Consider the following 23,771-nt stretch of genomic DNA (forward strand, 5'->3'; position numbering starts at 1 on the left):
GGGCGTGTTCATTCACGCACGCTACAGCAGGAGGTATTGTAGTGACTTCCTGAGCCTCAGAGCAGATGCATCGTTTGTGAGGATGCGGGGACGGCCACTCTACAATCTCTGTTGTATCATTTAAACCGAAACGAGCGTCCTATGCTTGGAGTACAAAGCGCACATCTGAGCGCCTCACGTTTCAATGAGAGGAGCGTCCCCCCCCCCACACATGCAGGGTGGGCCTAGGAGTGAAAGACCAGCTGTTTTATGAATGGGATGCTCGGTAAGCCTGCATGCTTTTGTTGCAATTTCACCTAAATCCTCATAAGGTGAAATATATTTTTTAAATGTGTGCAGATAAATCTGACCCTGGTCCTTCCTACTGATTAGCTGCTGATGGTCAGCTGTTATTGTTCTGCCTGTGACCCACCCAGAATCAGCAGCGCTTTATTGTAACATGATCAGGCCTTTAACCAGTCAGTGCTTACTTTTTCAATGCTCTGAGACATAGGTTTAGTTTAGTTTTATGGATCTTAGAGGAGGGAGCAGATCTGGCTGTAATCAAACATGTTTAAAATAAAGTTTAAAAAAAATCATGCTTTTTGTTATTTGATTTACCTTCTGTTTATTACTTTAAAAATGTTTCTTTATAAACCGACTTCCTGTGAAATGGCTGTGCTCTGAAACACAAGGGTAAACTTTAGGAAGTGGAGGAACAACAGCTTTGCATTCAGTGATGGAGCAGCATTTTTTTTATTAAGAGAAAAATCATATTCTGCTTCCTCTTGATCTTTTCAGTTTGTACAGTTTATTTCTATCTTCCCAGATCAATGTTACTTAATGATTCTTAATGCATAATCAACTTCAGTAAAAGTATCACAGCTGTACATTATTTGCACTAAAAAACAAACAAGTTTTAAACAGGAAAGTATAAATGACTCCTGCAAAAATAAAATTCTTCCAAAATAGCTTTGTTATAACACTATCCATAAAGTTTATTTGTTTTATCAGCTTTAATTCACCTATAATGTTTGCTTAATTTTGGATGTTTATTTTTTAACCATTCTGGGTTTATGCTTTGATGAGGTACTCACACCTGCTTAAAGTTGCTTCAGACGTAATAGAAACCACTTATCATGCTGTTTTGATTCCAATTGCAACCATTAGACTTTGGGTTAGTCACCCACACACTGCAATTTGATCTTTCTTACATTTTGTACCTGTAAGCGGAACATTTCTTACCCTACTTTGGCTGTGGTGTCATGTTGTTTAATATGGGCCAAATAAGTCTGGTAATATTTCCAAACACCTATGTGGGGGCATTTCTTCAGCCCGCTGACCAATGTTTTATGTTTTCCTGTTAAAGGAATAGTACACCCAAAACATGATTAGCCTTCATTTTCTACTCACCTCCATGCTGAACAACACTCTGGAGTACTTTTTTGATATCTCAAATGCATCTGGAGATCTGGGAGGCTTCTTGCTGTCTGCTGACATTCAAATAATGGAGGTCCATGGCGCCCGAGACAGAAAGGTCCATAAAAGTCCACAAAAACGTGTCAATATTCCTCCATACTGCTCGTCCAATGTAATCCAAGTGTCCTGAGTGGGTAGCATCCAGAATTTACTCGAAACGAAGTCATTTAGAATGTTTTTAGAGCATAAACAGTAGTGTATAGGATTTCCTAATAGCGCCCCCATGCGCGCTCACGATTCTACGGAAGCCGGCAGACCAAACCAGCGCATTCAGCTCGGCAAAGAACTCATGCTCTTCCTCAACACTGAAGTCCTCAGACATTTTTCTTTCGTTGTTTCTTTCTTTGCACAGGTAAACAGCACATTTCTTCTTCTACGCTTGCATTATCGGCAGACCAGACGCTGAATGCGCACTTTCTTCCGGTTTGGTCTGCCGGCTTCCGTAGAATCGTGAGCGCGCATGGGGGTGCTATTAGGAAATCCTATACACTACTGTTTATGCTCTAAAAACATTCTAAATGACTTCGTTTCGAGTAAATTCTGGATGCTACCCACTCAGGACACTTGGATTACATTGGACGAGCAGTATGGAGGAATATTGACACGTTTTTGTGGACTTTTATGGACCTTTCTGTCTCGGGCGCCATGGACCTCCATTATTTGAATGTCAGCAGACAGCAAGAAGCCTCCCAGATCTCCAGATGCATTTGAGATATCAAAAAAGTACTCCAGAGTGTTGTTCAGCATGGAGGTGAGTAGAAAATGAAGGCTAATCATGTTTTGGGTGTACTATTCCTTTAACCACTGGGGAAAATTACATTGCAAGTAACTGGCTCTTGCCTACTGTGACAAATTATAAGCTCATTGAATGGTGTAAAAAGACCAGGCTCAAGTTTTTAGGTTGTTACTTATTCATTGCCATCTCAACAAGACCTCACTTGTTCGAGGACATGAGGTTAACGGTCGTCTCTGTTTATGTGACAAATTGGGTGGTTCATCTTTGTTTTTACTGCTCTAAATGTGACATTCGACCTGCTTCAACCAGAACAGGCCGAGGCCTGCTGAGATGTCACATCGAGTGGGTCACTTTAATGGATCTAGGCAAACAAGCCCACATTATCCCTGAGATTTATGTGGCTTAGTCTGGCTGTTTGCTCTTCTCAGAAGTGTCCTTAGAATGCCTTTAGAAACAAATGAAACCTTTTTATATCCAGCTTTCTTAGTTTCAGCTCTCTGTGTTTCATAATTTACACAGCATCCAATTGCAAACAGGAAGCCTGGTGCCAGAATGTAGCGGCCATTATACTTCTGGTAAAATTGGACATGGCGCCAACTACTCAGGTCTTTTGGCTCAGGCAACACAACTCAGACAGCCTTCTGTTGTCTCATTTCTCTGGAAAAAAACAAAACAAAAAACAAACTAACTGTAATTGTGTTTACAAACATGAGCAAATTTGTTCTGTTTACCGTTTTAATCAGCACATAGTTGGTATATCAGAAATGCTGCTGGGTGCAGCCTTATTGTTTGCAGTCATTTTCAGAAAATAGCCTTGCACTGATGGCTGAACTTGTGTGCAGCTTGTGCACTCATTTTAATTAATGTGTGTCCTGTTCAGCAGCCCCTTCGCATTCCAGGAAATACCAATGTAAACTGTTGTTTTTCTTTTTTTTTTTTTTTTTTTAATCTTGGATTTGTGGATAGTGATTAATTTCCTGCGGGGATCATTATACTGACTACCTTTGCTTATAGCCATTCTTAAAGTCCTTCATAGACTTAGTTTTTACCAATTCTCTAAAAAAAAAAGCATTTACAGATCTTTCAGACATGGAGTTAGTTTGTTTATTGATCCAAGACATTCCTCAACTTTTGACAATAATGCTATCAAATATCCTCTGTGATTTTTTTCCTGCATCTTTTGTTTGACTGCATTATTTGTCTTGGTTGATCCAGCATGACCCTTTGTGCTTGAGTTTGTTGGCTACAGGAAATGTTTCTTCTCTGATGCTGTCCCATTTCCTTGTTAACTTGATGTGCTTTCTGCTTGGACTTCAGATTACTGAATGGATAGACAAATGCAAAAAGGCCTTTGTCCTTTACTGATTTACTTGACAAACTCTTTAACTTGATTATTTTAGCTTTCTAACAGATCTGCACTGTATTAAGAAGACATGTTATTTCTCAATAATGTGGCAACATTGAGTGATTCCGTTTCCCCCGCTCTCTATTTTTCAAGAGTTTTAACAATTTAGTCATAAAACCTATTTCCTGTTTTGACATCAAGGGGAGTCCAACTTACCAAATTCATAATGTTGACACAGGGTGTAATTTACTCTTACATTCAGCGTTTGATTCAATAATAATTTGGTTTATTTTACAGAAAAAAATACCTGAACAACTATTCATCATATGTTTAACTGATAGCATGATAGGGACTTATTAAAATGCTTAAAGGTATAGTGGAATATTTTCACACATCTTTGGAAAGACCCGCCCTCTCCACTATAAAATAAATTATGCACATTCACAATCCTGCACCCACTCCCGAGAGAGATTATTATACACGCGTGCGAGAGTATGCATGAATCCATTTCTCCTCGTGCACGCTCTGTTTAAAAGTTGCAGTTTGCATCGCTCATACAAGCTTACCAAAAAAAAATTTCCATTATGTCAGACTCACCACTGGTAAGTGAAAATGGGGGCGAGCACATAGGATGGCCCTACGTTAACATACAAGTAGAATGATTGACAGTTAGGAGGACCACTTATTTTGATGATCCAACTGGAAAAAGAACATCCTCCACCATACCTTAAAGCTAAAAAAATTTTGGTTTTGATATATAAAAAAATGTTTTTGGTTGAATTGGAATATATAGAAATATTTGGTAAGCTTACTGGATTAAAAAAGGCATGTTTATTTGGTGTTCAGAAACCTTTTTGAGATTTGAAAAATGTATTGTTTGTGTTCCAGTAACCTTTAAAGTTGACAACTGCAACATTCCCAAGTTAACAGCGTTGTAGTTAAGTGGTCACTATTCCAATTTGGCAATGCCAAGATAACTTTAGCAGTGCCTCTCACAAAAGTTGTTTTAGGCTGTACTTTCCAGGGTTGTCCCTATACAACTTTTTCATTTCCGATACAATACCGATATTGCACTTTTTGAATTAGCCTGTATCGATATTGACCTGATATTATTACAAATCATATTGACTTTTCTTATTAATTTTATACTTCAGTGTTAGAAAAGGCTTAATCAAGTATTGCCACTAAAAGTAACTAAAAGGTATGAAAACAAATGATCCATGTAACATTAACCAATGAGTTACAGAAACTTGAAAGTATCGCCCATTAAAATCTGATAGTTTTTTTTTTTCTGATATTGGACTGATATCCGATATTAACAGATCGAGACATCACTAGTTTTTTCAACATGAGACGCCACTTCAAATTCATTCAGTCTAGAAATTTGTTCAGTTGCACCATCTGCATGTGACTTTGATTTTAGACACACTCTAACAAGTGTAACAAGTGTTTGTTCATGCACTGTTTTATGGAAATTTAAAGATATCCCTGTTTTCAAGAGATGCTGAGAATAGAATAGCTCTGCATTTCTAGTTTGGTAAACTAATACACAAAAAAAACAAAAAAATGTTGGTGGTTCAAGTAAACTATGTGTTATTGATGATTTCTGTTATTGTTTTCACTGCTCTACTTTTCTTTTAGGTGGTAATTTAACCAGAAATTCTTTATTCTCAGTACCTTTCATAGAGAACAGATAACAGTGGAGCGCTGCCTCTTACACAAGTTTCCTTTGTAAACAATTGTCTGCTGCATAAGTAATCACCAAATAGAAGCATGTTATTGCTGTAAAAATTGATGTTTACCTATACTATTTTACTGACCTGGTATTCTGGGAATTAATGCCGGGGAAATATTAATTTGTTAAAACCTTTTACTTAAAAAACAAAAAAACAAACTTTTAGATCCCGTACATACACTATATTGCCAAAAGTATTTGCTCACCTGCCTTGACTCACATATGAGCTTAAGTGACATCCCGTTCCTAATCCATAGGGTTCAATATGACGTCGGTCCACCCTTTGCAGCTAGAACAGCTTCAACTCTTCTGGGAAGGCTGTCCACAAGGTTTAGGAGTGTGTTTATGGGAATTTTTGACCATTCTTCCAGAAGCGCATTTGTGAGGTCGCACACTGATGTTGGACGAGAAGGCCTGGCTCTCAGTCTCCGCTCTAATTCATCCCAAAGGTGTTCTATCGGGTTGAGGTCAGGACTCTGTGCAGGCCAGTCAAGTTCATCCACACCAGACTCTGTCATCCATGTCTTTATGGACCTTGCTTTGTGCACTGGTGCACAGTCATGTTGGAAGAGGAAGGGGCCAGCTCCAAACTGTTCCCACAAAGTTGGGAGCATGGAATTGTCCAAAATGTCTTGGTATGCTGAAGCATTCAGAGTTCCTTTCACTGGAACTAAGGGGCCAAGCCCAGCTCCTGAAAAACAACCCCACACCATAATCCCCCCTCCACCAAACTTTACACTTGGCACAATGCAGTCAGACAAGTACCGTTCTCCTGGCAACCGCCAAACCCAGACCCGTCCATCAGATTGCCAGATGGAGAAGCGCGATTCGTCACTCCAGAGAACGCGTCTCCACTGCTCTAGAGTCCAGTGGCGGCGTGCTTTACACCACCGCATCCGACGCTTTGCATTGCACTTGGTGATGTATGGCTTGGATGCAGCTGCTCGCCCATGGAAACCCATTCCATGAAGCTCTCTGCGCACTGTTCTTGAGCTACATGAAGTTTGGAGGTCTGTAGTGATTGACTCTGCAGAAAGTTGGCGACCTCTTCGCACTATGCGCGTCAGCATCCGCTGACCCCGCTCCGTCAGTTTACGTGGCCTACCACTTCGTGGCTGAGTTGCTGTCGTTCCCAAACACTTCCATTTTCTTATAATACAGCTGACAGTTGACTGTGGAATATTTAGGAGCGAGGAAATTTCACGACTGGATTTGTTGCACAGGTGGCATCCTATCACAGTTCCACGCTGGAATTCACTGAGCTCCTGAGAGCGACCCATTCTTTCACAAATGTTTGTAAAAACAGTCTGCATGCCTAGGTGCTTGAATTTATACACCTGTGGCCATGGAAGTGATTGGAACACCTGATTCCAATAATTTGGATGGGTGAGCAAATACTTTTGGCAATATAGTGTATATCTAGTTATTTACTAGTATATTCTATCTAGTAAACAACCATGTTAAAGTTTGAATGTGGCTTTATTTAGAGTTACAAATAATAATAATGTTTATAACCCTGCAGTCTTCCCTAGTGACTTTCATCTTGGGAAAAAAATAGAATAAAAAATAGTAGCCTTAGAGACTGAAAACACTAAGAGACACCAATTCTGAGACACCAAATGGTGCCTTGGTGTGATTCAAATAGTTTGAAAAATTCCAACTTATAAGAGAAATTGCTGCTGTGAACACTAAAATACAACAGGTAGACAAAATGAAAACATAGTGGAAAGCAAGCAAGTATTTTTCTTTCTAGCTGCAAAATGACTATTTCAGAAACTGTTGGATGGTTTGAAGCAGTGGTGTCGTGTTTTTGTAAGAAGATCTCCATCATTATGGCGGTTAAAGATAATATTTTCCAGACGTAGAATAAAAGTCACACAGGAATCAAATTTAATTTCATTTCATCCTAATTGGTCTTCTTGGATCATTTTTTAAATGTTTTTATCCTTTTTTTTTTTTGCCCAGTATAGCTGCTTTTGTGGATGCATTTTCATCTGTCTGTGGTGTCTTTTCTGAATTTGTATTTTTTTTTCATTACACTCACATTAAAAGCTTTTGAAGTCTCATGGGTTTTCCCTCTGCATCATTTGTATCATGGAGCTTAGGCTTCTTAGAACCTCACTTTTTCTCAGCAGCATTTTATAGAGCCCACAAATTAAATCTTTCATCAGCTGGAGGTACTCTGCTAACAAAGAGGATCCGGATATGTTTCTCTTCAAAGAAAAAAAAAAAGATTATATGAAATTGAACTAAGGAGGCTCTGTACCCTGTTGATTACTGCGCATTAGTCTCTCATCCTTGCAGCTTATTAAAAAGTGAGTGTTGACGGAGATATGGGCTGTTTGTTTGGTCAGCCCTACTGTAGTGTACAATGATGGAGCAAATTCTTGTTTACACTGGGCACGGTCAGGAAGGGCAGGCTGATTTCCGGAGAGATGGAGGGGTTTGTAGCTTCGTTTTCTCCCAGCCCTTCCTGTGGAGATTGCACGCTAACATTTTTTACTTTTCAAAGTGAACATTTATATTTTTGCAAACCTTATGGGAGGCTGTTATTGTGCTTTTCCTGCTTTGACATTGTCTATGCCCCAATGTTAATTGGCAATACTTTTATCATTCTGTGGGCATCGTCAGTTGCTTGTTTGATCGCCTGGCTGTGTTTTTCCAGAAAAGTAGATCGATGACCTCATTGTGGTTTTTGACCTTCCAGATCTGGAGGGGTTTTGCTGTTCTTTATTATTTAAAACAGTCCAGATAACTTTAATTGGTTGTTTCTGGCATGCTCTTTTATTGATGCTGCCAGTGTGAACTTTTTAATCCCTCTCACTATATTGAGGCAATCAACACTATAGAGTGCTGCCAATAATTTCTACTGACTCCAACTGCTACTCATTTTCAGAGAACATGCCATTTTAACAGATGACGCAAATGTTCAACAATAATGGCTGTAATTTCAGTAGCCTGACCCTGACACCAAATTCTGATCAGAGATAATAGCAGAGCTGGAATGTAAAGCTTTGTTTGTGAGTACAAAGCCATTGTAGGGCCATAAAGGTGATGCCCATCAGTCTGGTTTAACATGCAGAGTGCATTTTGTTGTTTAGTGCGACAAGCAGGAATAGAAAATCCTCATCCGTTGTCAGATTTTCATGTCTGTAGTGGAAGAAGTTGTCAGTTTCATCGTGGCCGAGGATGACGGAGAGGGAGATGGAAGGAGGAGGCAGAGAGAGAGATGGAGTGTCATGTCTCAAGGCTTTGTTGGCTGCAAACCGAACAGAGACAAGTCATCTCCTCTCAGGTCTCAGAGGTCAGTTGATACACGTCTAACTGGCTAGCTTTAGGCCTGTTTGCTACAGAGAAACAGTTTATCCAGTCAGAGCTGCTTGCTGGGGTTGTCATGATACACTTAGATTGCAAGACAACACCGTTACTACTAAAAGAAAAAATTTATTCTGCCACAACAGTGTCTGACTGCAGGGATATGCACTTTAAATATATGTGTTTCCATTTTTGGATATCAATTAATCTATTCACAGCTTATGACATTGGAATTCTAAAGATCCTTTTTCTTAACCACATTCTGCAGTTTCTCTGCAGGAAACCGATGTAAGAATACGCAGAGATTTTCCCTTTGATGGAAATCTTCAGTCAGAATACCACAGCATTGGGAGTAGGGCTGCAACTAACGATTATTTTAAAAATCGATGAATCGGCCGATTATTTTTTCGATTAATCGATGAATCGGACAAAAAAAAAATTTTATATTAACTTCTTTATTCCAAAATAAACATTTTAGACAGAACAAACAAGCACACAAGTACAGGTTGCTCATTAACTGTACTGGTGCAATATGAAAAATAAATGTTTGTGTAAAAACTACGCAAACTTACATGAGAAATGTAGCTGTACATCCACAAAATATAGGCTACTTTGTTTCATAAAGCGCAAAAAGAGACAGGCATTTTTGTTTTTTAAAACCCCTAAGGGGTTCAAACAATAGGTCCCCCCATTTCAACAAATGAGTTTTTTTTAGACTAGAAGAGTTCTGCCTTTTAAGACAGGAAAGTATAGCAGTTAAAGTTGCTACTTGAGAAAATACTGAACCATAGAGATAAAAATAGCCCTGTGATTCTAATTATAAATTGTATTTGGAATAAAAATGAGAGAACTAGGGGTGGTAAAAAAAACACATCCTCCAAAGACAGATATTTACATGGGAATGTGGCAGATAATTAATTGACATATTACTGATCTTGCTGGATTTTGTTCTGCTTTACTTCCATAAATTGCAGGATCTTCTTTTCTTTATCTTTGCCAGAAGATTTAAACTTTAAAAGCCTTGCCCTCATAATTTGCAAGTTAATTTATTTATAAAGAAAATATAAACGCTGCTTAACCAAATTTAAATGAAATTAAAAGTAAAATAAGTAGCCAACCTTATCACTGTCTGTAACCTACTAACAAGGTAAGGAAAGCATCAGATGAGCGAACTGAGAAACTAACGTTACGTTTCCCCACTTTAAAACCAAACAAACATGGTTACTCATCCTGCTGATCAGCTCTCTTCACTGCCATTGAAGGCTCCAACGTGTTTTCTTTTCAGGTGCTGCGTCATAACAGTGGTGCTTCCGTGCCATGTTCATTTGTTTTTACAAAAGTTGCATGTTACGACTTTTTTCACTTTACAAAGCGCAGGCTATTTTAATTATTGTGATCAATTTGCGCCGTCAATCCCGGGGCATGCGCGCTTCATTTGCAGTCTGGACGCTGAGGGTAAACTCCTCACTAAAATCCTGCGGCTCTGACTCTGACTGCCGCGCTGAGAGGGATTCCTGTGGGAGAGGGAGAAAGGGGTTGGGATGGGGGAGGCGCCCCACGGCAGGCAAAAGCCGCCAGTGACACCGTAAAAAGTCGCCAGATTTGTCGCCAGTCGCTTTTTTGAAAAATAGTCACTGGAGGGGTCTGAAAAGTCGCTGAGTTGGCAACACTGCAACTGCGGCGCTGACTCGCTCCGTCATATTTTTTTTTCTTCCCCCGGATGACGGCGGCGGCGGATGACGCATTAATCGCGCGACACAACTAATCGATGATTAAATTCGTTGCCAACGCTTTTAAAAGTCGATTTTTATCGATTTTTATCGATTCGTTGTTGCAGCCCTAATTGGGAGTGTAATTTAAAAATCCCTGTAACCTTTGTAGGATTATAGTCAGTGTCAGACAAGTCAAATAATGGGTAACCCAAAAACAACTTCCCTTTCATGCCTCAAAATAAGGGTTTATATTGCCTGTGTAAGTTCTCAGTCATCCAGGTCATGGCAACCACAAAGCAGGCTAAAATTGGCTGGCAACCGGACTTTAGGTCAGTTTTTTTGAAGACATTTCGAAACCTCACTATGGTCAGAGCAAACAAAATTGACCAAAGACTGCTGGATAGGTAACGAAAAGTCTTTAAAAAAACTGAGCAAAAGTCTTGTTGCCTTCCAATATCAGCCTGTTTTGTTGTAAGAGTCTACATTGTGACATTTAATGTGAGGACATCACATGCAGCAAAATCTCCTTCCAGCCCTAGTGCTGACATCAAATATTCTCCTCACTAACCTTAGGATGGAACCAGATTTGGAAATCTCCAACATGAATGTCAATGTAGTTACATGTATATCACTATTCCTGGCAGAAAGCTGTTATTACCGAGAGTCTGGCACACATTAGCATAAAACACCACCTTACTTCAGCTTGCTAGGTGTATATGAGCAGAGAAAGAAAATACACACATTTGATTTTAAAAGTCATATTATTATTTTTTTTTGTCTCAGTTAGGAGAACTGGTATTTCCTCTTACCGTAGACGGAGGGAAATGCTTTTCGGGGGGGGGGGGGGGGGGGGGTTTGTGAGGCACTGACTTGGTCGAGAGCAGGTGTTTTGTCTGTGCGGCTTGCACGATTTGGCTATATTTGCTTTTGTGGGTTTTCAGTTTGTAGCTGGGTTTGCTCACAGTCTTGCGAACAATCCTTGGACCTAAGATCATTGATTAAAAAGCGGACAAAAGGGGTGCCTAAAACCTTGCAGGTCTATCTGTTTCTCAGCAGTATTAATGAGCTCACAAACTGTTCAGTTGGTAGTCTGTCTCTGTGCCACTGTCATCCAGTTCAAAGTCGAAGATGGCTCAAAGCCTTTTTAGGGTCCTGGACAGTTTTTTTCCCCCCTTTTTTTGTCTAAGAAAAGTTTTCTGCAGCTACAGTATTTCTTGATTTCAACTTTTAATTTTTTCATAGCTAATTAGCTTATAAGATATCATAGTTTGCTGCCTGCTGCTGGATATTTTACTATCAAGAGGTATATGTCCCAGATAAATTAAGAGTTCATTAGGGCTTGAGGATTGTCTTGTCATCTGAGCTCCATGAACAGACATGAGCTGATATGGTGGGAGAAAAGAAATTGCTCAGAGATGAGATGCTTTTCTTTCATTCCTAAAATGATGTGTAATCACTAAATTTAAACTTGTCTTTCATTGGAGAGGGAGGGCTTGATTTGTCAACTCTCAATAGACCACCATTGCGCCACTGTATTCATCTCAAGGGTATCATTTGCTTAATGTCTGTTGTTCCCATTTAGTGTGATTGAGAGATAATGGGATTTCCATTGGTTGTCCTATGGCCGCTCCTTCATAAATGAGAGATTCAGGGTTGCTAAATGAGTTGCAGGAAGATGCCATCTACAGAAGCCATTTGTCTGCTTAATTACTGGTTCGTGTTTTTGCTAGCATTTTTCTAAACATTGCTGTAGCGCTGAACAGTTTTCTACATTCACAATCACTAAAAAACAAGATTCATGCAGGCATGGAGGCTCAGAGATTATCAGCAATCTTCATACAGGCCAACCCCCCCGAATGTCATTTGAGCTTGAGATCATGCTATTTTGCATTCAGGTCAGTGATTTTTAGATGATGTACTAATGTGGCATTTCTCTTGCCCCCAGCAGAAAAATATACACAGGATAAATTAAAGTGCACAGGCAAGGCATCAGTATTTCATTCTGGAAATGGACAATAAGTCATTTTTAAGAGTTAAAGCGTTCATCTGGGAGTGATATCATGTGTATTAGTATTGAGCAGTCTGTCTGAGAGTATTGATTAGAAGTTATAAGTTGTGATGTCTTTTAAAAAAATGCCATAGTGGTAAAATCATTTTCAATTAGGGGGGTAGTAATATTGCCATGCCTGTAAACTCCCAGTCCACTAAAAAAAATAAAAATTTTTATTAGTTATTTTACTTGTTAGTTCCTGCAGTACTTTTTTTTTTATATATAGTCTGTAATATTTTTTTAATGCAGGTTACAGTTCAGGGGAAATGAGGATAATGAAGTTATTCATCTGGGGTAAAGGAATACATATCCATTAGCTGCATTTACAATGACAGTTGTGTCTATGCCAGGTTAAGCATGAGCTGGTACGAGATTATTTGGTGTATAACCTTGAGGTTCCTGCAGTCCTTAAAAGTTTGTTAAGTATGGGACGTATTTATCATCAGCATTGACATTTGCCTTTAAGATGCATAGCCAAGAATGTAGTGATTGTCAGCAATTAAAATTTTTATAGCAGCTGCAAGGAATAGTAGGGGCTCAGTGATTTTTGGGTCTACAGAGCTGCCTTACAAAATTGTGTGGGGTTATTATTTTATATACATACATACATGCATGCATACGTGTGTGTTGAGGAGACTGGCCAATCTGTGTCTTTCCATTTCTGACAGTGACGCTTCTCAGAAACAAAAAACAGAATCGAGCCTCTGAATAATTACAACAGATTACGAGGTTGACTAAACTGCCTTGATGTGGATGTGGTACTTCTCAGATGCTGAGTGAGAAAGCAGCAGCGCAAGCATAAACAGAGACCGTGCTAAACATGAGAACACTAGGAATGACTCCAAAAAGGTGTCTGTGTCGCTTCAATTCACATCTATTTGCAAAAAATGATATTTAAGTCTGCTTCGCTAAGATGTTTTCATGCAATTAGATTTTTTTCACGATGTGGTTACGTTTCACATATCTAATTTTGCTTTAAAAAAAAAAAATACTATTATATACAAAGATAAATTGTAGGTCTATTGAAAGGGAATTAAAGCAAAATTCAGCGCTGTGTACTTAAAGAAGGCTGCTAAGAACAGTGAATCTTGGTTTGATAACAAATTTTATATAGCAAGTGTTTTGAAAATAGAACTTATACAAATGCAAATGGGGATATATATATATATATATATATATATATATATATATATATATATAAAGTATGCAACTAGCTATTATTTTGTAAATAGATTGATCTGTGAATTAGTTTTTCAATTAATAATGAGATAGCCAAAGATTCTTTAAAGAAAACTTTTTACAATATTAAACCAGGGATTCTGAGGGTTTCTGGATAGAGAATGTTTTTTTTTCCTCTTAAATGCAAAATGTTAACACGTTTTTTTACAATCTTGGCATTGTTACTGCTTTAAGTGGGTTACTCTTGTCACCTAAAGACATGTTTACAGGGTCATTCTCAGTTAACTATTAATCGATTACTAAATTAGTTGAAGATTTTTTTCCAGCTTTTTATTGTCATTACACTATCACAAGTGCAGAGCAATGAAATTAACTCTCTGTATTTAACCAATCCCTTTGGGGAGCAGTGTGCTGCCATTGTGCGGCGCCCAGGGAGCGGTGTTGGGTTAAGTGACTTGCTCATGGACCCAGAGTGGCAGTCCGTGGTAGTGGGACTTGAACTCAGAATCTCTTGAATCCAAGCTCAGTGCTCTAACCACTAGGCCACACTCTCCTAAATTCCTATATTCAAATAATTAATTAATCTCAATTAATGCTATAAATTGTATGTTTAAATATATGTGTATGTATATATTCTATGTACATGTTTGTGTATACATGTAGTTATGTATGTATATATGCATATGTGTGTGTGTGTGAGTTTGTTTACTCACACATTCTTCTTCAGTTGGACCATGAGTCTGTTTATAAAGTCAAGCCCCCAGTTAAACTCCCAAGGCTTTTACCCAGAGGTTCCCACGCTTACTGCTGTCTTCTCCATCCTCACTGTTTTAACTTTTTTTCTCTTTTTTTTTCCCATGCTCACGTGTTTAGCTGTAGATGCCCGTTTTACTTCAAAAATATTATAGCTATAACAGGTCTAACAATGTGGTGCTGCATAGCCTCCGGAGGGGGTTTAGATTTAACTGGCAAAACAGCTTCCTTGGTGGTATGAGTTTACTTTTTTTTTTTTGCCAGGATGTTCCTTCAATAGGCTTCATTGAGCGTTCCAACTTGATCTTGGCCTGCGGCTGAGGAGGAAGAGTGGGAGGCAAGTTTTCCCCTTGTACCCGCTCATTTACTCAGCTTTTTGTTTTTTCCCTTTTATGCCACCCAAGAGAAACTACCTAAAAAGAAAAAACAGCTTTTGTTGCTGGGTGTGAAAAAATAACCCCTCCATTATTTTTCCCATAACAACAGCAGAATGAGCTGATTTAATAATAAACATGTCTGTAATATAAATAATGATGTTTGTGTTTCTCAGTGAAGTTATCACAGGTTAGGGAAAATTTGTCATATCGTGATTCAGGCTCAGTCAAAAATGTTTTTAATTTGTCATTTTAATTAATTCCGCGAAGGCAAACATAGATGGAGACAACGCCGTTCTAAAAGAAGGTATGTTGCGTTTGCTTTACTGAGGATGAGGCCTGAAGCCTCTGCAACCTCTGACAGGAAATGCTGCCGCTTGCTTGCTTGCAGCAGATTGTTTCTATGGGAACTGAAGCAGGTGTCTGCCTTAACAGGAAGAGAAAAAGAGGCTCAGCTGGTAGCAGCGAGGGGGTGGGGACAAAAGAAAGAGGTCATTGCACTAAAATGTTTGCTGCCACATTAGTTTCTTGATGGTACTTACCCAAAAAAACTTGGAAATCTTGGAAATCTTATTAATATCTGGAATGAGTACTGATTAATTACTTTTTTTATTATGATTGCTTTAGGATAAAAATGCTGTCACTAAAAGCTGAAATTTTAGCTCAGATTTCCCTCTTACATGATCAACATGCAATTTAGTTTTTAGTTTTTTTGAAGGGATATACTTGCATTTGATCTTCCACCTTATTTTGACTTTTCACTGTAGGATAGTTAATGAAAAACCCTGCCCTTGTCCTCTGTTTCACCATCTGAAGAGGTGAAGGGGGAGGAAGTAGGCGTGTCTGGCTGGCTGCCTGTGGTGGCGATTCCTCTGTCAGGGCCATTAATAATGCATAAGCACTTTCCTTAAGCTGTCGCTCAAACCTCAAGGGGTTTACACATTTGTTTAAGAAGAGGATTGGTACAAGAACATGTAGGCTATGTCTTTTGATTTAAGTCACCATATTCTGTCATATTTCACATCGTAATATCCTTCTAAAAAGAATTGCCATACTTTTTTTTACTTTTTTTCTCATTTTGTCAAATTACAGTCAGAAACCTCATTTCATTGAGATTGCATTTGATTACCAACACTGAGTTGTGTTACTGTTGTCAGTGAGCTGTTCAAAGCTTGGGATGTTGTTTATTCATTGGGTTATAAAGTAATCCGTTTAAACTTCTTCTCTGACTTGTCTGATATATTCATTGGTCTTAGGGGATTCTCTTTGTTCTCTAATATTTTCTGCAAAACCTCTATGCCTTCGAGGTACAATTGCATTTATACAGTTTTAGAGAGCAGAGACGTGGAAAACAGACACATGCAAAACTTTTCAGACAGTTTTCATCATTTAAAACAATCTATGGTTTCCATTCCATACTCTTATCCATGTTTGTCGGTGCAACGTGATGCAGTGTGAAAAGTTGAAGTTGTAATAATGCATTTGCAAGGCCTGTACATTTGGATGCTTTACTGGAATCTGCACATAATGCAAAGTTATTCATAAGGAGCATGATCAAAAATTAATCTTTAATATTAAACGTTTGTTATTTCAAATTTTCTTCAATTTCTTTGTAGCACTGTAGTCAGGCTGTAGTCAATAACTGCTATATTCCTAGTTATAAAATCTAATTAGTGTTGACATCTAATTTTTATTGCAGCAACTCATCTCTGCCATGTGTTGCAAACACCATCTATTCAAACTGCTAATGTGCCACTCGGGTCATATTTGCTTTTTCTTTACCAAATATCCCTCTGGTCATCTGAATTTTTAGTGAATAATTAGCTTTTATTTACGTATTATAAGCTAATTTGGTGGGAGGGTGTGTGTTTCTGGCAGCGTGTATGCGCCTGCTGTTTGTTTACTTGTTTATATTACCTATTTAGGACCTTTTTTGGCATATTTACTAATTTTCTGAGGACCAAAGGCTTTTCCTAATGTACTTGGACACATTTTTTATGTTGGAGTCCATTTTGATATATGGTGTAGGTTAACTGTAGGTTAAGTTCTGGATTTGGAGTATACTGTTTATAATAAGGGTTATGGTAAATGTAAGGGTTAGACCTAAATAGTAATTAACTACAATGAATTTAAGTCAATGTAAAGTCCTTATATTAATAGAAATGAAAACTTGTGTGTGGAGTGCAGTCAAAGTTCATCTTGCAAATGTGTAATTCCTGGTAGCCCTCAGCTATCCTTTTCTGATTCCTTTAGGTCTGTGGTTGGTGTTTTTCTCTCACTTCTAATGCTGTTTTCACATAAAATCCTGTGGTGCTCTCTCATGTCTTTACTACCTTTTAGTGGCCATTTCTAAGCAATGAGTGGGGAGCCCTACTAGTGATTATTCGGCTGTTTTTTTTAGCTCCAATCCTTGCAGTTAGGGGGAGCTTTTTTGTTGTTGAAGATCCTGGCTGAATATGTAAGTTTGTTTTTCAGCAGTTTAGAAATGCATCAGTCCAGTACTTTGGGGTTTTGATTTGATCCAGTTCAAAATTAAAATATTTCCTTAGAACATCAGGTTCTTCTCTTGAGCACTTTCATTTAAAAGTATTTTTATTTTGTTTGTTCATTTTAAGTACATGTAAGACAAATCAGGCACTACCAGCTACACTGATGCATTTTGGTCCACAACTTCAGTCGTATATTTTTTTTAAAAAGATATCTACAAAGTATGCATCGGAACACATAATCCTTTATTGTAAACATTGAAATAAGCAAATACCCCAAATTAAGCACATAAAGTAGAAAGAAAAGGCTACTGACTTTTTCAGTTTTATTACGTTGTGAATGTTGGTAATGGACAGTTCCCACATGATGTGAATGTCCTTCCATGCTACAAATATTTTATTATATACCTGGAAACAGATTTTAACTTAATAAAGGGATGACAGTGACGTTGGGTGTAGGAGTTTGCCCTGAAATCAAAGGTTTGGCGGTTAAGCCCCGGCTCCGGCTATCAGTGTCATTGTGTCCTTGGGCAAGACACTTCACCTGCATTGTCTACTGATGGCAGTCAGAGGGCGCCAGTGTACGGCAGCTGTGGCTACAATGTAGCTCGCCACCATCAGTGTGTGAGTGTGTGCGTGAATGGTCGAAAAACTGAATGTAGTGTAAAGCGCTTTGGTCAAGTTTCCTGATCTGAAAAAGCACTATATAAGTACATGCCATTTATCATTTAATAGTTTCCATATATAAGAACGATGATGGATATGCGTTTCTGCTTTTTTCATGAAAGCTACTTTCCCCTAAAGGCGCTTATGCCACTGAGCTTGTACCAAGTTAATTTGCCTTGATGTGACTATTCTTTAAACCAGGCTTTAAATAACACTTCTTTGCATAGTAAATATCTCTTAAAAAGGTCTTAAATTTAATCAGGCAGGGAAAATGATATACAAGTTTATATTTGTGTTGCAAAACCAATCAAAGACTTGTTATGGTTGTGATGTAGGATGAAGGAGCACAGCAGAGACAATTTTTATTAATCATAATGGAAGATAAAGAATAAATTGTTGACAAAGAATTGAGTCGGAAATGTACTTAAGAGGTGTCAGTGCCTTTTTGAAAGTGCAGTTTTAATTTGGCCCTAGAAAGACTAGTTATGATCTAGCTCCAAAATAGAAAACAGCAACCGCCTGCTCTGGAGCTTTCTGCTTGCAGACTTCTCTTATGTTCCGCTGTCCTCCTTTGATGTCCCATTGTTCTCTTCCAGAGCCAACCCGAATAGGCAGTTAATGTTCTGATTTCACTGGTGTTCTTGTCTGAGTTTCAGACGGCCCTAATCCAGTCATAGCTCCTGGACTTTCTGAACTAAAAGCATCTATGTAGGATCTCCGACTCACCGCTGGCAGCTTTGTTGAGGACAGCACTACGTCTCACTCTGTAAATTCGATCTCTGCCATGTTGAGTTAATACCAACAACCAGCAGACTTGATGACGTAGTGGATCTTTCGCCCAGTGTGCAAATTTGCCTGCCTTGCAAATTACTTTTGCTCACCAGAAAGCTTTCTAGCGAAACGTCAGCCATGCCAAAACAAACCAAACTGGCAGATTTTTTTTACAGGTTCTGGGCTTGGTGTTAGAGTACCATTACAATTCAGCATTTGATAAATCCATCATTCATGAAAATGATTAATAATAATAATAATAATAATAAATTTTTTTAAAAAGGCGCCTTTCTGGACAATCAAGGTCACTGTACAAAAGCATAAAAACACAGTGTCAGAAAAAATAAAAACATTTGAAAAACATTTAATAAATGTTTAATAAAACCATGTAATGTCTCTCATTATGCTGTTCCTAACACCATCTATTGGTGTACTATCAATATAGGGAAATCACTAACACGCATTTGCACATTTAGCATTATTGACATTGAAGTCTTTCCATCTCTCATTGTTAGCTTGTAAATATTCCTTTGTTGCGTCGAACATTCCAAACCGACTTCCAAAATTTCCATAGGTTTGTATGCTTTTTAATGGATAATCGTTAGAATATAACAGCTTTTTAAAAATACGCTTAGCTTTCCTATTCTTGCTTACATTACTTGTTGTTTTTGTACATTGCAAGTTATTGTTATTGTTGACATTGACCAATATTTCAGAAGAAAATAATTCTGAGCAGACTGCATCTCTGCGTCTCCTGACTGCATCTCTGTAACATCCCTTAGGCTGTATAAACTTAAAGCGTATCCCCAAATCAACTTATTTTTTTAAGTTTAAAGTGTAATTTAGAAACTTGACCTATGGGATCACTGTTAATGCTACTGTAAATTTAGTTACAATTCCGTAAGTTCTTTTTTTTTTTTTTATATTAGTTTTCAAAACATCTTGTTGCTTAGGGCCGAATGGTGGCTATTGCAGTTGAAATTTCCAGTTGCTTCAAATTTTATTTGTTTTTTCACACTTTTGTCACCTCTACAAGCTTTTATCATTGAAGCCCCATGTTGAGGTATAAACGTATGTCACTCAGACGCACCTCCAAAGCAAATCATTCTGGCTTACTCTTTGACACCGGCTTCAGGCATTACTAACTCAGTGCCTTGAAGCAAGTAGCTCAAACCAATGAGGCTCCGGCCAAATGGATCCTAAAGGCCTCTCCAGTTTTGAGAGGTTGAAAACTACTCTACCTCAAAAGATCAATTGAAGGCTTACCAGCATCACTCTGCTCATCCTCCATGCTTCAACATGTCTAAGTTACCTCGTCCTGACCATACCACCACTAACCTCTATTGTTCATCCCAACACTTATCCCTATCCCCCAGGGTCTCTTGGTGCCAATAGCTTTGTTTGCATTTTTTTTTTCAAATACAATCTTAGGGCGGGGTTATATTTTTACATTGGGTGAATTACACTTCCGGTAATTTGATATATCTAAACTCTTATAACCATTTATTAACTGAAACTCTTTGTTATCCAGTTTTTTAATTTTAGCCTACATTGGGTCAGTAAACATCAGTATTCAAAATTTAATGGACTGGTGAACAGATCCGAGGCTCAACATCCAATGAAATATCTGGATAGAATCCAGTACTGATATTGTATTGGTTCTACCTCTACTCCCATTGATTGGAGCAGCAATCTCTCTCTCTCTCTGTTTCCTCTTTTTTAATTTTGTTTTGTCTTTTTTTTTTTTCTAGATTTGAACCCTGACGGAAGTTAAGGAGCACCGTTGTTTCATAAAAAGCTTGATGATCTAAGCTACTTCTACCTACAGGACACCATGCCGATCTTAAAGCAACTAGTCTCCACCTCCTCCCAGACAAAGCGTCGCTCACGTATGGACTTGACCAGGGAGATGATCAGCGCACCCCTTGGAGATTTCCGTCACACTATGCATGTAGGTCGCAGTGGTGACGCTTTTGGAGATACGTCGTTTTTGAGCACACGCTCTGGGGAACCTTCTCCTGACACGGCTTCCTTTCCCCGCTCTCCTCGGCCAGGCCTTTTGGCCCGCACCTTTAGGAGCAGCAAGCGCTCTCAGTCTGTGACCAGAGTGGACCAACAGAACGATAATCGCCTCATGATTCCTGGAGGGTCCCCAACCTTTGTTAAAAATGCCATGTCCCTGCCTTTTCTCAATGATGAAAACAGAGGGGACAGCCTTGTGTCAAAGAGCTTGTCCTCTAGCCCATTTAAGCAGCATGGAGAGCTGGACAATCAGGGTGCTGCGGCAGCAGCGAACTTACTCGAGCTGCAAGAAAAGAGCTTTGGTGAATTGACGGAGTTGCCGGAAAGTTCCGTTCACTACGGCGGTGGAATGAAGCACGCTGAGTCAGTCATGTCTTTCCACGTTGACTTGGGACCGTCTATGCTTAACGATATCTTGGATGTTATGGAAAAGGAGGAAGATGATCTTGGCTATGAGGAGGGCAAAAGCAGTGAGGGCCATTGCTCGCCAATGCTGATCAACCATTGTGAAGAAGAGGAAGAGAAAGAGAGGGAAGAGGATGAGGGGGAAAACCATCAGGTGGAGACAGAAAAAGATGCATCAGAACATCCGCCCCACTCTATTGATCTGAGAGCTGAAGATGAAGGTCCTTACACTCCTGAGATTCTTCCCAAACACCTGCAGCACCTGGACAGCTGTTCTATGTCAAGCTCTGGTTCCAATGCAACAGATGAGAAGCCAAACTACCGGAATTATACAGGAGACACAGACAGCGCCACATTCAGCGCGCCCCCTGAGGAGGAGAGCAACTTCTCCTCTTTCTTGGAGGATGAAGACGATGAAATCCACGTATAAGAGTACAGACTCAAAATGACCAACCTTTGGGAGGTGGGACAAGAAACATTCAGTAAAGAAAGTGTGATTATTCCTTTTAGGATGTGCCCAACTCCATTCACCAGAGCGCCTTAACCTTTTGAACACTGACATAACTGAAATGGATTGGGAACACTTTCTAAATAGCTACCTTTCCAGAACTAAACGGTGACTTCTGGTTAACGAAAATAAACTAATTGAAGGGGAAAAAACTTAACCCAGCCTTTCATTTTCTCACTATCACCCCCCCTCTTTTTTCTGTTTGATTGTGCTTTTGCTGCCTGGCTGTGGGATATCATGCGGCCTGAGCTGAACAGAAGGCCTCTGTCACAAGCGGACCACTGGTGGGTGTTCTGTCCCAATAAAGGGAGCTGTGTTTGTGACTGGAGTGCAAGGCCCAGCATCAAGCCCCTTTCATCAGAAAATATTATGGCAGAGCCACAGATCTGTCAGGCTTTTAACCCTTATTCTCAGTTATGTAACTCAGGGTCCCTGCAATGCTGCCTGAAGGCAACTGTCTCCGACTTTATTGCAGGACCATAAAGCCTAAACCGAAATTCTTCTCTGTTAGTCTAGTGGATGCCATGCAGAGTACAACCCAGTCAGGGGGGAAGCTTTAAAGTGATGCTTTGGGCTCACTACAAAGAACCTTGTTATCACAGGAAACCAGGGGGGGTGAAGAGTAGCGTTTGCCACATTCTTGGTTGTCTTTTTATCTCTATTTCCATTGAACATGTGGAGTTTTCTTTCAAAATGATTTCCATCAACACAAACCTGCTGCATTCCCTCTACGTTGTGGGGCTTTTCAACTTGTCTGAAGAGTAGATAAAAACCACTTCCTTCCTTCCTTCCTTTTTTTTTTTTTTGTTTAGCATCCGACTGACTGCAGTGCTACTGACTTGTTACAAAGCAATGCTCATTAATTAACAGATGAGTACAGCTTCATGGTTAAAACAAAATAGTGCTGGAACGTGAAAGAAAACCATACACTACCAGTATCTGTAGTTGTTTTTTTGTTTAAAAAAAGTCTCCCTCCCTCCCCTTTTCTGTCACAGTTTGAACGAAGGATAAAAAAGAACCCTCAGCCAGCGAATAGATGCAAGAGCATTAAGGAGAAGATTGCCGGTTTTATGTAAGTTGCACAGTCATTGCAGCTCAACTCTACTTCTTGCATCATTAGATCCAAAAGGCTCAGGCTGACTTGCGCAGATTGATTTCTCTGCCTTAACTAAAACTGACAGATGTGCCAAATAATGATAATCATGGCCAAAAAAAAAAAAAAAATTCCCTTTTGGGAGACTGTTTAATGTCAATCCCTGCCTGTTTTGTATGATCTTAATTAAGGCTTTCACAGTGAAAAGATTTAAGAAATAAAATAAATGACAGTTAAATGGCAAATATCTTGCAGGAAAAAAGGTTCAACATAACTTGTATTACTGATATTTATCAGTTAAACACTACACAATGTAATGTGGTCTTTTTCATTTTGTCCAAATGAGCCACTGTGTTTTAATTATCTAAATAAGCCTTACTGTTGTTGTCTGTGCTGTATATCAACCTTTTTCCCTGTATTACCCAAATTAACCTATATTTTTCAATTAAAGATAGACAAAGGTATCATTGCTGTTGTGTTTTTTGTTATATGTGAAAGTACTATACCTTGCAGACACTCTTTTCACATTGTCTTAATTTGTGTTAGAAATCTTGAAGGTGTTTTGCAGCATTTTTTTGATGTCCTTATACCTTGTCTGTACCAGCTCTGGACAATTAGAGCCTGGAGGATTGCCAGTCAGAATAAATGGAGAGCTATGAATCTCTACTTTTTGTTTAGATTAAGGTAAAGACTTTAACAGACCATTATAACACACGAAAATGCAATGATCTAGACATTTTTACTGCAGTTCTGCCTATACAGGGTTCCCCTCATCAAGCCTTTTGCTGCTTTGAAAAGTTTTCTCCCTGGGTTGACCTTAGCTTCATCCGTCTTCCCATAAAGAGCATTTTTTTTGTCCATGATAGAAAAAGGAAAAACATCCCTGCAGCTTGATGCTACCTACAGAATGCATTTAAGATGAGTTTTAGTTTTAGTTCTGACTATCCACAGCATTTTTGCTTGCAGGCAAGAAAGCTCAAGGATGTTTTCATCCGATCAGAGCATCATCTTCTTGATGTTTGTTGGTTCCACAATGTGGCTTGTAGCAATTTTTTTTTTTTTTTTAGCAATGGTTATGTTCCTTCTGTCCAAAAATAAATAAATATTGTTGTTTTTTTGTTTTTTTAAAGTGGATGACTAACTTTACAGATTCTGCAACCTTT

General features: G+C 38.8%; 1 protein-coding gene across 2 annotated transcripts; it reads left to right on the top strand.

Annotated features, from left to right (window-relative positions):
- On the top strand, window positions 1-23,072 carry cdc42ep4a (CDC42 effector protein (Rho GTPase binding) 4a). 2 transcript variants are annotated; one of them, XM_038302607.1, is made up of 3 exons: window positions 1-265; window positions 14,548-14,620; window positions 20,332-23,072. In XM_038302607.1, the coding sequence occupies exon 3, from the start codon at window positions 20,415-20,417 to the stop codon at window positions 21,435-21,437; it is 1,023 nt and encodes a 340-aa protein (XP_038158535.1). In that variant the 5' UTR covers window positions 1-265; window positions 14,548-14,620; window positions 20,332-20,414; the 3' UTR covers window positions 21,438-23,072. The 2 variants fall into 2 exon arrangements, with proteins under 2 accessions (XP_038158535.1, XP_038158534.1); XM_038302606.1 differs by lacking the exon at window positions 14,548-14,620.
- Window positions 23,073-23,771: the final 699 nt, after the last annotated feature.

The sequence above is a fragment of the Cyprinodon tularosa genome, unplaced genomic scaffold (assembly GCF_016077235.1).
Source record: "Cyprinodon tularosa strain WSP-4 unplaced genomic scaffold, ASM1607723v1 ctg495, whole genome shotgun sequence".
NCBI classification, from domain to species: Eukaryota; Metazoa; Chordata; class Actinopteri; order Cyprinodontiformes; family Cyprinodontidae; genus Cyprinodon; species Cyprinodon tularosa.